Here is a 13,721-nt window from a genome sequence, read left to right on the forward strand (position 1 = left end):
TTTATATTGCTAGATGAGTCCTTCGCCTCCTGCTGCTCAATACTTCAATCCCCTCCTCGCTCCAGTTCTTCAATCCCTATCACCACCAGCCCCAACTCTCCAGCCCCGTCGACCGCCCGGAACACCCAGCACTCGAGCGCCAGATTTACCTCCCGCTCACCCACAATTCCTCATGTAAGTCCTTCTTGCACAAGGTACGGGAGATTGAAATGAATTGTGTTGCTCTTGGATAGGAAGCTGCTCCTCTGTTCTACGCTTGATAGATAGATAACTGAGTGCTGTTGACTCGTGATCTAGTGCTTCTTGCTTAACTGACTGTTGATACTGTAGTTCGAACCTTGCTGCTCTGAATAAAGGATGGCATATCGCCTCAGAGAGCTAACCTGTGAAGAAGGCAAAGGACACGTCATCGGTTTTGGTTTTGGTACAGTAGCCTATCTGTAAAATACCAGCCAGTCTCACGTTGTTTTTAGTGCCAGACAAAAGAAAGAGTTCTCACTAATCAGCCAAAGGATTCACATGGCCTGCATCGTGCACACAAAAAAAAAAGATCTTGTGGGGTTTATGGTCACATGGCAAGCATCTCAGTACATATTCCTTTTCCTTGGTTAGTTCAAGGCTTTGAGACCTGAAATATGTTGAAAAGAAAAATATGGAATGTCATTAACAACTGGAGTGACACGTCACCAACTTTCACTTGTTGGTTGTCCAACAGTCTCATTCCTGGTAAGGCACCCTATGGTACGGAGGTGTTTTCCGTTTAGCAGAGGTTTTTGGGAGGCATTCCTATTTGCGGGGTTTTATAAGACTCTTCGTCTTGCCGAGATTTTTGCAAGGCTCTCCGTCTTGCGGAGGTTTTTGTAAGGCTCTCCGTCTTGCGAAGATTTTGTAAGACTCCGTCTTGCGGAGGTTTTGAGAGTCTCTCCATTTTAGCAGAGGTTCTGCAAGACTCTCCGTCTTGTGGAGGTTTTGGAAATCTCTCTGTTTTGGCGAAAGTTTTGTAAGACTCTCCGTTTTTTGTCGGAGGTTTTGTAAGACTCTCCGTTTTTTGTCGGAGGTTTTGTGGGATTCTCCGTTTTTGTCGGAGGTTTTGTAGGTCTCTTTGTTTTTGTTGGAGGTTTTTGTAAGTCTCTTCGTTTTTATCGAAGGTTTTGCAGGAAGCTTTGTAAGACTCCGTTTTTGCCGGAGGTTTTGTATGACTCTTTGTTTTTGTCGGAGGTTTTGTAAGACTCTGTTTTTGCTAGAGGTTTTATGGGGCTCTCCGTTTTTGCTGGAAGCTTTGTAAGATTTTTTGTTTTTGCCGGAGGTTTTGTAGGATTCTTCGTTTTTGCCGGAGACTTTGTAAGACTCTCCGTTTTTGTCAGAGGTTTTGTAGGACTCTGTTTTTACCGGAGGCTTTGTAGGATTCTCCGTTTTTGTCGGAGGTTTTGTATCCCCTTCTGCATGTATTAATGCCAAAGGCACTACACACTATCGGAGCTACGCAATAACTTCCAGGAAACCTAGGTAGTATTACTTTCCAGGTGATATAGGCATACTACACCCGCAGTGTGTAGGCTTGTCGTGCTCCTGAGGAAATGCCTCGGGTGCACCGCAACACTGTCCACCAAGGGTGTGCCCCGGCGTGTGGTATTTATACGACGGAATCTATGCAATAGCTTCCAGGAAATCTAGCCTTTCATTGTAAACTAGGCATGCTGCGCTCGCGGTGTATAAACATGTCGTGCAACAAGAATTCCTTGCAATAACATTCCTTAGAGCATCGCATCCTCACATCAAGGCCCCGGCGCGTGGTATTTATACGACCGAATCTATGCAATACCTTTTAGGAAATCTAGCCTTTCACTATAAACTAGGCATGCTGCGCTCGCGGTGTATAAACATGTCGTGCAACAAGGATTCCCTGCGATAACATTCCTTAGAGCACCGCATCCTCACATTAAGGTCATCCCTTGATATGCGGCTTCTACACTACCGAGGCTATGCAATGCCTTCCAGGATACCTTGCCATAATCTACCCTTTAGGTGACCTAGACATGCTGCGCTACTGTATGTGTGTGGGCTCCACTGCCTACCAAGGCAAAGTCTACCATCTGGGAAACCTTTTTAGGTGACCTTAGGCAAGCAATGTTTACAGGTGTGTGGGCGTGTCACACCTTCTGAAGAAATCCTTCTAAGGTGTCGCAACTATATTACCAAGGAAGTCCTTTGGTTACCGGCATCTACATACTATCGAGGCTATGCAACGCTTTTTAGGAAACCTAGGCTTGATGTCTTTGCTTTAATTTAGGCTCGCTGTGCCCGCGGTGTGTAGGCGTGCCGTGCAACGAGGATTCCTTGCGACAACATTCCTCAGAGCACCGCATCTCCGCTTTCAAGGATATCCCTTGAGGCGTGGTTTCAACACTACCGAGACTATGCAATGCCTTCCAGGAACACCTTAGTAAAATATGCCTTTTGGGTGACCTAGGCATGCGGCGCAGCTGCAGGTGTGTGGGCCTCACTATCTACCGAGACTATGCGATACCTTCCAAGAAACCTAGACGATACCTTTCAAGAGACCTAGACATGCTGCATCCGGGGTATGCGGGCTTGTCAGGCCTCCTGAAGGAGTCATTTGGGTGGCGTCGCAACACTATCTATCGAGGAAGTCTCTTGATACGTGGCAACTACACTGCCGATGCTACACAATACCTTTCAGGACACCTAGGCAGTCTTGCCTTCCAAGTGATCTAGGCATGTCGCGTCTGCAGGAGTGTAGGTATTTGCATGGTTATGTACTAGTTAAGTTTTGCAGTTTACTGTTGGCAATAAGCAGCTAATTGTAGTATGAGATATAGCTAGGTTAGACGACTATTCATAACTCATGCCTAATGAAGATGTTTAAGTTCTACTGCTTACTACTAAACAGGGACATAATCTAGATTTATTGTTTCTACCTAGTGGCTATCTGTTGTAAAGACTTCTAGCAGTAAGGTTGGAGGCCTCTAACATGTTTTGGTCTTTACTGTATGAAAGATAGGTCAACTAGGTAAAATATCGATAGGTAATAGTGGACGTATCTTTGCTAGAATAAGGGCTCTATTATTAGGCTTGAAAGCCTCGAAGCCTATGGCTAGGTCGGGAGAGGTGGTCCTTGACCCTCTCGGCCCTTAACTGCTGCCAGGCTCCGGAGGTAATCCGTCCGGAGCTTGACGACGGCGTGTTGGAGGCGAAGCCACAGGCTAGTCGGGAGAGGTGGTCCTTGACCCCCTCAGCTCTTAGCCGCTACCGGCTCCAGAGGTAATCCATCTGGAGCCTGGCGACGGCGTGTCGGAGGTGAAGCTGAAGGCTAGTCGGGAGAGGTGGTCCTCGACCCCTTCGGCCCTTAGCTGCTGCTCGGCTCCGGAGGTAATTCATCCGGAGCCTGGCGATAGCGTGTCAGAGGCGAAGCTGAAGGCTATTCGGAAGCAGTGGTCCTCGACCCCTTGGTTCTTAGCAGTTGCCCGACTCCGGAGGTAATACGTTCGGAGCCTGGCGACGGCGTTCTCCGACTCGGTCCTTGTCGCTGGGACATTACACCGTCGGTGGCGGAGTTGGTGGCGATGGAGTGGGGTCGAAAGGCCAGGGATTTGCTCGGGAGCGTGCCCTAGGCTTCTGACCCCTGTGTCGTCCTTCGCCGGTTCCCTCTGTGGCCAGGTATCCTGCTTGTCTTCTGAGGTATTTCTTCCGGAAGGTCGTGAGGGTTCGGCAATGGTCGGTGTTGTGGCCGCGCCCCGGTCCGTGCAGGATGCACCCGTATGCCTCCGGGGGTACTGGAGCTTGTGGTTGATGTTGAGGTCGTTGCCAGGGGCTGCGTGTCCCGGAGCCCGTGGCTTCCCCAAGGCCTCTTTCCCTTTGGGGAGACCGTCGAGGTCGTCCAGTGAACCGGCTTTTGGAGCCGGAGTGGCTCCGACTACGCCTCCTTGGACGAGGTGGACTTGGGGTTCCCTGCGTGTGGCTAGCGTCATGAGGGCTACGCCGGGGGCGCTGGCGGGGTCTGCGCACTTCGGAGCCATGTGTCTCCTCGGAACCCTCTTTCGCCTGAGGGGCCCGAGGAGGACGCTGGGTGGACAGACTCTCCGAAGGTGTTGGCTCACCCGGGGTGTCCCGGGTTCACCCGGGGTGTCTCGAGTGCTGTCGAAGGAGATACTTTGGGACCAAACCCAGCTGGGAACACCCGTGGGTTCGACTGCCCAGAACCACTGGAAAGCGGCCTGTTTGGCTGCGGCCTTGGCCACGACCTCTCCTGGTGTGGCGATGTCTTCGCCATGCAGAGGCTGGAAGGCCTCCGCGCCGTCTGGAGTTTCTGTACCGACCCAAGGTTCTCAGTTGGTCAAGGCCGGAGGAACGCCGTCCCACACGGCAGCGGAGCTGGAGAGTGCATATGGTGTGCATGGCTGAGACAGCCACGCATATGGTTGCATGGTTGCAACGGTGGATATGGCGGCTAGAGCTAGCGCTTTGGTGGTTTTTTTTGATGGATTTCTACCTCTCTTTAGCACTTTTGTGTTTGAGTCCCTACGGACGACGCGCTGTTGGAGTAAGAGATCGTCTTGACCCAGCAAGTACGGCGAGAGTTTCTTCTAAGGTAATGACTTAAGCTTAGAGACGAAGTTTGAGAGGAAGGAACACCACAAATATATTGATAGTAGAAAAATAGATCGGTTTAGGGGGAGTGTCACAGCGTGACTTTGTGTTTATGCACATTTGTGTCCTGTGTGTGACCTTTTGTGTTGTATTGAGTGTTTTGACCCATCTCTGCCCAGATAATCACGACCCCTTATTTATTGGGTGATACGTAGCTTAGTGTACAAGTTATCATGATGTATAAGTATGTAGGAGCTGACTGAATTACTGGGTTTTATTATGGATAACTATTTTTTTTACCATACATAGAAGATAAATATCTATCATGGTAACTATTGTGGTGCCTGCCCCCTGAGAGGTGAGCCGGTCGCCAATTGTGGCCCGACGCTGCTCTACCGAGGGTGTCAGAACGACTTTCATCGCACTGGGGTGTCAGGATAAGCACCACTTGTACCGGCATTAATCACCTGTCACCTCGTGTCAGGTCAACTGCAGGGGGTGTCCTTTCTTTCCTGATATTATCTCTGTAGACCGGCTGCATCTTTAGGATTCGGAAGGCCGCACGAGCACTGAAGGGGTGGCCTGAATGGGTCCGCAGCCTCCGGGGGCCAGGTCTCCTGCTGAGGGTCTGGAGATCGGAGACTCCGGAAGGGTTTGCTGTAGCTCTGAGTTTTGGGAAGGCCACGTACGTACCAGAGAGGTGGTCTGAAAGGGCTCACAGCCTCCAGAAGTCAGGCCTCCTGCTGAGCGTCCGGAGACTGAAGGGTTTGGAGGGACCTTCGATAACAATCTTCAACTATTGTTCTCAGACTGGTTTATTTTCCCCAACAATTGGTATATATTATCAGGAGTTTCACTTCGTAGCAACATACCCTCCTCGCTAGATATAGCTGACCATGTTAGGCACAAATCATTCACATGATGCAAATGCTCCATCTGCCGTTCAGTTAGCAATCTTTGAAATCCTACTGGTGCAAAACAATGTACTGACCTGTTTGGATACCCTTATAATGTTCTTATTAGTTGAGTATAGTTGCCTCAACAGAAAAGTTAGTTGAGCAAAGAATATGCAAAAGGAAGTCGGGTTTTCAACGATGCCTAGGCTTGGCGTTCCCATCTCATTCATGACTGGCTGATAGCAAAACAATTGATACTAAAACAACTTATGAATTAGTATGATACGTGTTTTCACTTTGTTTAAGCGGTAGGGTTTGTAATTAACTACTCCAAGTTGTGCTCATTAAAATATATTATTGATTTGTTTTTTCCTGATGCATAGCTGTTCTATTGTTCTTATATACAAATAAATAGGTCTCTATTTGATTATTGTATTTCATTTTTGAAACAGGTCTGCTTTATTTGTGTGCTGGTATCGGTGCAGACCCATTGACCCAAGAGGCACAGGTTTTACACCACCAAGTTAAAGGTTCAACTGGCAAGACTGATTCTGAGTCTAGCTAAATTAATTGGTTATGAACCCAACTCATCTCGCAGATCTGGCCAGTCTTGTTTAACATGCCCACGGTTCGCTGTTGGCATGCAAGTCGAATTCAGGGTGTGATTTCCTTTGAGCGTGTTCTTTTTGGACAAAACACAAAACCTGTTGCTTTAGATGGGGTAGGCGTCCAGACTGCGGGCCATTAATCAAGTAATGCAGAGGTAGGTAGGAGTTGTGTTTGATCGGGTGGATGCACTGTTTGATCAAAGGGTGTAAATATTAATGATGTTTGGGAAGAATCGTCCAGGTGGTTAACAATATATGCTCTGTGAGTAGATTCTCTCTGAAGCAACATATCCTCGCTACATAATAGATATAGACCATTCACATGCCATACAGTTAGCAATCTTTGGAATCATAATGATGCAAAACCATTCATGTATGAATCTGACTGGATAGTGAATACTACTATAATATATTTCTTTATTAGTTAGTTGATTATAGTTGCCTTAAAATAAAAATTAATTGAGCATAGGGTATGCAAAAGGAAGTTGATAAGCATTTTTAGTTTGTTAAAGCGCTAGGGTGTGCAATCAACCACTCCAAGTTGTGTTGATTTTTTTCTTAAAAAAATTATTGTGTTGTTTTCTTCCTGAGGTGTACATTGTGTTGTTCTTAAGTGACCATTTTGCCCCCATGTGACAACATGTGCAACCATTCTGTCTTTACTTGAATAACATACTTTTCTTTTTGGTGTAGGTGCAGATCCCTTGACCAAGAGGCACCAGCTTGCACACTATTGGTTAACTTGAGGGCACAATTGGCGAGACGAAGTTTGTGACTCTACAGCTAAATTAATTTGTTATGGACCCAACTCATCTCGCAAATCTGGTCAGTCTTGTTTAACAATGTCCAAATTAGCTGTTTAGTACCTGATGTCCCATTTTATAGCCCCATCTCTAGGTGCTCATACAATGCACAATTCCAAGCATTAGCATCATCACTTGTTCAGTTCTACCACACAACATACACAAAAAGAGAGAGTGGAACAGTGCGAGAGCAATGGGGGATCTCGTAGTTGGCTTGGCTAAGTCGGTGGTGGAGGGGGTGCTGACCAAGGCCCAGTCGGCGATCGAGGAAGAGTCGAAGCTGCGTTTGAGCGTGCAGCGTGACCTTGTGTTCATAGCTGGTGAGTTCGAAATGATGCACTCCTTCCTCAACGTTGCCAACGAAGAGCGTGCCAAGAACAGTGTGGTGAGGACCTGGGTGAGGCAGGTCCGTGATCTAGCCTATGATGTGGAGGATTGCATCGAGTCTGTTGTCCACTTGGACAGCAAGCCAAACTGGTGGCGTCGTCTTCTACCGTCCTGCATGGCAGGGGCGGCACTGCCTCTGGATGTGGTGGTCACAGAGATAGAGCAGATCAAGGCCAGGGTTGAGGATGTTAGCAGGAGGAACTCGCGCTACAGCCTCATCAGCGACTCTGGCTCCAAGCCAGTCATGCAGAAACAGCCAGCAGCCAGCACTTCTATCGGCGCAGCTGCTCTTGACACGCTCATTGAGGCAAGGGACAGCACGAAAAAACAGCAAGGCTTAGGGGATCTCACTCAGTTGATCACCAAGGAAAATAATGACCTTGGAGTGATCTCGGTGTGGGGGATAGGTGGTGATCTTGGTAGGACATCGGTCATCAGGAAGGCCTACCAAGATCCGGAAATCTGCCAAAACTTCAGATGCCGTGGCTGGGTGAAGTTGACACATCCTTTTGATGCCCACAAGTTCCTCCAGAGCTTGATGGCTCAGTTCTACACAAACTCTTGTCTACAAGAAGGAACCACTGTAGATGTAGCCGAACTGAAGAGGATGGAGATGACAACGATGATCCAAGGTGGACTCACTGAAGAATTCATGAAGCAATTGAAAGAGAAGAGGTACCTTCTTGTTCTGGAAAATGTGTGTACCATGGGAGAGTGGGACGCCATCAGGGCATGCCTACCTGATAGGAAGAAGGGCAACTGGATCATTGTGTCCACAGAGCTACATGAAATCGCAAGCTTGTGCATCGGATATTCGTACCAAGTGTTGGAGCTTAAGCAGTACTCAGCTGAGTACCCTGTATGTGTCTTCTTCAAGGAGGTGAGCCCGAAACATCATCAATTACTTTTATGAAAAAAATACTGTCTCTATGTTATTTCTAACTTGTTACTTTGGAGATCATAGTCTCTAATACATGCTATTGGTCATTATGTTTTCTAATTTATTAGAAAAATCCTAAAAAATAGGGTTCTGCTATATCTCACAAATTTACTTATTTAGGTCACAAGTCAAAACTGGTGCACGGATTCTTCATGCTTAATATATTTTAGTGTTTATTGTATGAACTTCAAGAAACACTTGGATATACAATCTCGTGCCAATGTGAGAACTAGGATCAGGAATGAGATTAATTCCTTAACTGCTTCCTATTTTCAGGGTTCTCAGGGAAAGGAAACCGGAAGGGTAATGTCCAGCAACAATGAGATATCCTATGACAGAATTCCCACCTCTAAAAAGGATGTAGCTAGTAGCTGGATTAGCCAGTTTAGCCTTGTTGGACATGAGTCACAAATGAATGAACTTCGTAACTGTCAGACTAAGGCACGTTTCAATGATTGGCAAGTGATGTCTGTGTGGGGAATAGCTGGTGTTGGGAAATCAGATCTCGTCAGAAACTTGTACTATGAACGAATGCTTCAAAAGGACCCAATATTTGACAAGTATGGTTGGGTCCAGATATCCCATCCGTTCAATTTGAGGGACTTCTCTCGGAGCTTACTTTTGGATTTGGATTCAGTATCTATTGAAGCCATGGGAATCAAAGACCCCATTCAAGAGTGTCATAAGCTTCTAAAAGAACATCAGTGCCTTGTTGTTATTGATGATCTACAGTCCACAGAAGAATGGGACTTAATACAACCTGCTCTGGTATCTAGACATTCTAAGAGTGTTATCATCGTCATTACAACAGAAGAAAAAATTGGCACTTATTGTGCAGATAATGGACAGGTTGTGTTTAACGTCAAATGTCTAGAAGCTGAAGCATCCGTTGATCTATTTAAAAAACAGGTATGCTTGCTCACGAGAAACTTTCATCTGCTCTAGTTCCTTGAATCTATTTTCCTGCATGACTGTTTCCGCAAGCATAACATCTCATGTAAAAATACCATTTGTTTCTCCTTCACCCATGGTCATGGAGATTAAGAACAAAATGAGATTACCATCACATCCATATCGTGTTGTTCTCTAATGTGTTATCCATGATTGTGTCGTAGAGATGGATAGTCTTTTTATGCAAGATTTTGAATTTGTTTGTACAAATGCTAGAAAATCTAAATTTAGTCCTTGCAATGCATAGGAATAGAGCGTAAGTAGTGAACTTTATTATAGTATGATGTCAACAATTCAAAACCATCTTTCACCCTATGGTTCCATGCAAGCAATAAAGTGTAGTTTGATAGGAAAGTAAATCAGAACAGAGGCCTGCTTTATCTTTTGTTAGGTTTGTTGTCTGCCCAGGGAAGATATGCTTTCTTTTAAGAGCATTTCAGGGGAAATGCCCCTGCCGATTTCTATTAATAGAAATCACAGTCAACTACAAGATCCAAGTTCAGGATGAATGTAAAAGAAACCAACAGTACGATATGATCAGCAGATGCTCCAAACATGAGACATCTGGTCACAATCAATGGCAAGGCAACATGCCTGCATAGCGTCCTACTAAAATTCTGACATTTAGCAATGACCCGCAGCCGAAAAAACATTGATAACTGCTGAGTAACTTTTCAGAACATCAAAAGCAAATCGTCATCTTCAGATTTCTTCTCATCCTTGTATTCTTCTTGTCGTCAGCCTTCATCCCTCATCCCTTACTAGCCACAAAGACCTCCCTTGCTACTTGTTCTAGCAGCCTGGCATTCTGGATGATGGCCTCCTTGTTTGGCTTTTTTTGTGTGCAACAGAGCCCATCGTTTAGCCATCTGCAAATGAACTTAATCAAAGCAACAGGATCCGACGGCAACTCATTGTGAAAACATGCAGTACTCCTGGTTTCCCAAACGGACCAGAAAACTGCTGCAACACCAATCTGGACAAAAGATCTCATTTTCCTGTAAACCTCCCTACCCATTCATCACACAACTGAGGAGCAGATTAACATACGCTTCTCAATAGGTCAAACATTTCCAATCCTTACCAGCACTTGTTCAAACAATTTGAAATACATAAAGGTGTATCATCATCCTGTGTATCAGTACAGCAGTATTTTTCCTCATTTGAGCTTATTATTTCCTTCAGCGTTCATTTATAGTATGAAAATTTTCAGTTATTTTCCCATTATTCTCTGATGATGGGTGGCCTTTTTAATGTATTAAGCGTGTGTTCAACATCTTGATTTTTTGCAACTAAAAAAATTCAATACCTAATGTAATTGGTGTTTATCATAATGATTAATATAATTTTAAATTTCTGGAATGATAGGTACAAAAGAAAAACCAGGCGTCCCCTTTAAAGAGTTCAAATGACAGGGAGCTGGAACAACTTATTGTAAAGTGCGGCAGACTTCCCAAAGTAATAGTTTCTGTAGCTGACTTTTTGGCACCCAAGACAGTCACATGTATGGATAGCACAAGAACTCTGAATCACAGATTTATGCACGAGCTTGAGAGCAACCCTGAGTTTGGTGGTCTGCGAGGCCTATTTGGTTGGATGCATTCCTACTTCCGTACTTGCCCGGATTTCCTTAGGCCGTGCATCTTCTATATGTCAATATTCCCTGGGTCCCAAATCATTCGACGTAGGCGTTTGGTGATGCGATGGGTTGCAGAGGGCTACGCCAGGGACACCAAAGACACCACGGCTGAGGAGAAAGGGGAGGTGCTCTTTTCAATGCTCGTCAACCTGAGCATGATCCAGCCGCCACAGTGCACAGTCATCGCACACATGAGAATGGTCCTATGCCAAGTTAGTGCTTTCTTTCACGAATACATCATCTCACGTCCAGAGGAAGAGAACATCATATTTGCACTGGAGGTCTTTGCACTGAAGGGGCGTTGCCTTCCAACCACCCGGCGCACAGGACGTCATCTTGTCATAGAGGACAGCTGGGACAGAGACAGAATTGTGTTCGAGAGCATTGACTTCTCGCGGCTACGGTCATTAACAGTACTCGGGAAGTGGGAATCATTCTTTATCTCTAAAAGTATGAAGGTGCTTCGTGTGCTTGATCTGGAGAATGCGAGAGATGTGTCAGATAAAGACCTCAAGCAGATGGTGAAGCTTCTTCCTCGTCTGAAGTTCCTATCTCTGCGAGGAAGAAGTGAGATCTGCCATCTGCCGAGTTCATTGGGTGAGCTAAGGCAGCTTGAGACTCTGGATGTCAGGGGCACCTCCATAGTCACCTTGCCGGCATCCATCACCAAGCTAAACAAGCTACAATACATCCGTGCTGGCAAAACTTCCCGCACAGAGGAATCATCAACACCATGTCCTTCGAGATCCTGGTTGCCCAACCTCTGCAGATCTCGGCAACTAGTTGGTGTTGAGGTGCCTAAAGGGATTGATAAACTGACGGCGTTGAACACGCTCGGTGTTGTCAATGCTGATATTGCGTGGGGCAAGGATACCCTGAAAGAGCTCAGGAAGCTCACCCAATTGCGTAAGCTCGGTGTGTCCGGTATCAACAAGAAAAACTACAAGGAGTTCTGTGCTGCCATCTCAAATCATGTCCGTCTGGAATCCTTGTCAGTGTGGCTCGGCAAGGGCAATCAAGATTATCTGGATAACATCTCTTCGCCTCCGGAGAACCTTCAGAGCTTTAAGCTATATGGGCTTATAAAAAAGGTGCCAGCATGGATCAAAGATCTTCCCAGACTTACAAAGTTGGATTTGGAGATAGCCATGTCAGAAGAAGTTGACATGATTAAAGTCCTTGGGGAGATAAAAGAACTATGTATCCTACGTCTCTGTGTCAAGCCGCTTCAAGATGGTGATTGTAGGCTTGATTTTTGTGTCTGGGTGAATGGACAGCAGCAGCGCTGTTATTCAAAGGTTAAGATCCTCGAGATAGCTTGTAGCTCCAAGGTAAATGTATCCTTTGGATCAGAAGCAATGCAAAATCTCGAACTGCTGATGGTTCACCGCTGTAGTGGGTCGACATTTGAGTTCACTGAGCTAAAGAATCTGTCTAAACTAAAACTCAAGGAAGTACGGCTTATGGGTTCCCATGACAACACACTTAAGGAGGACATGGAGAAACAACTCAAGGAGCATCCAAGGAAACCTGCTTTGAAGCTGGAGGAACCATATTCATCCTGATGTGAGCTTGCGATGATCAGTCTGTTGACCCAAGCATCGGTACAACTACATGATTGGTCCTGTTCATTACTTTTTCTTTTTCCTATCACTTGATCCAGTACTACGATGTGAACATCATGCCAATTTAAACTAAAACATCTGCATCCTTTAAGCTGTCAAGATGATTGGTACTTCTCCTATGTGTATTCTGCATCGTTAGGAGAAGATGTGAAAATCATTTCGTTCAACAAAAAAGAAGTGAAAAACATATATAGCTAAATTCTGCCCAGTTCTTTTCCTCTGTACTGGAAACGTTCTGCTTATGTATCTTCTTAATAATGGAAAAGAAGGTTCTGTTGTTGTATGCATATGTGTATGGATTTGACCTGGGCATTGATTTAGTAATGTTCTGTAGATGCTATCTACTGTTCTTATTAGTTGCAAATTTTCATTAAAATATTCTACCATCTGAGCCTCTACTATTTTTGACTGGAAACCTGAGCCTACCTGAGCCTCTACTATTGGCAGCTCGATTGCCGCTTGTTGTCATGTTGATCCCAGGTCTTATGGCAGCTGATATACTGCTCGATTGGAAGGAGGCATAGACCAGGTACCAAGTGAATCTTTTGGTACTTTGCACTGGTTTCAACGCTGGAGAAATGCGAAGCTAGCAAACTTACATGGAATCAATTTTGACGCTTCGCACCAAAACAAAGAACACAAAATTATTGTGTGAATCCAGGAGGTGATAGCAAAGGGAGAACTAATTGCAAAGGGTACATCTTTTAATTTGGTGTAAAGCTTGCTACACATTAGAGTGTTTTTTGACAGGTTGGCACCATTCTGCAGGTAACAACACAATAGCACCCTAAAAAAATTCTATAAACACTGTGGTGGCTCTAAAAGTTTTTAGCACTTCAAACATTCGAGAAAATGATTGAATTTTAACCCAATATATCTAATAAGGTTTTGGGCATTCTTTTTATGGTCTCCGTGCCTACATGTTTATTGACAATATGTACGCTAAAATAAAATTTATACATCCTCATAAAAAACAAGGGATATGGATTCGACTCATTTGCAAATTTCTCACCCAACCAATCTAGTCTGAAATCTGGAGTGGATTTCGGAGAATTGACTCGAATATTTGTCGAATATGGTCTGATCTTACCATATTTTTATTCCTTATTATTCCATCTTAGGGATGGTGAGAATAGTAAAATGTCCAGACACATGCTAGTCTGATTAACTACATTCGAAAATGGTTCAGCTAGTCTGTCTCTTGAGAAAGTCACCTTGGATGATGCAAGGGGTCTATATTCACCATTTCATTCAATGCTAGCTA

The 13,721-nt window shown here is 45.1% G+C and overlaps 1 protein-coding gene across 10 annotated transcripts; it reads left to right on the plus strand.

Annotated features, from left to right (window-relative positions):
• Positions 1-253: 253 nt before the first annotated feature.
• LOC133900792 (disease resistance protein Pik-2-like) lies at positions 254-12,740 on the plus strand. 10 transcript variants are annotated; one of them, XM_062342029.1, is made up of 6 exons: positions 254-726; positions 5,957-6,374; positions 6,806-6,937; positions 7,010-8,182; positions 8,519-9,151; positions 10,562-12,740. In XM_062342029.1, the coding sequence occupies exons 3-6, from the start codon at positions 6,911-6,913 to the stop codon at positions 12,395-12,397; spliced, it is 3,669 nt and encodes a 1,222-aa protein (XP_062198013.1). In that variant the 5' UTR covers positions 254-726; positions 5,957-6,374; positions 6,806-6,910; the 3' UTR covers positions 12,398-12,740. The 10 variants fall into 10 exon arrangements, with proteins under 10 accessions (XP_062198013.1, XP_062198014.1, XP_062198016.1 ...); XM_062342030.1 differs by having other exon boundaries at positions 5,957-6,267; XM_062342032.1 differs by having other exon boundaries at positions 5,957-6,267; positions 6,812-6,937.
• Positions 12,741-13,721: the final 981 nt, after the last annotated feature.

The sequence above is a fragment of the Phragmites australis genome, chromosome 19 (genome assembly GCF_958298935.1).
Source record: "Phragmites australis chromosome 19, lpPhrAust1.1, whole genome shotgun sequence".
NCBI lineage: Eukaryota > Viridiplantae > Streptophyta > Magnoliopsida > Poales > Poaceae > Phragmites > Phragmites australis.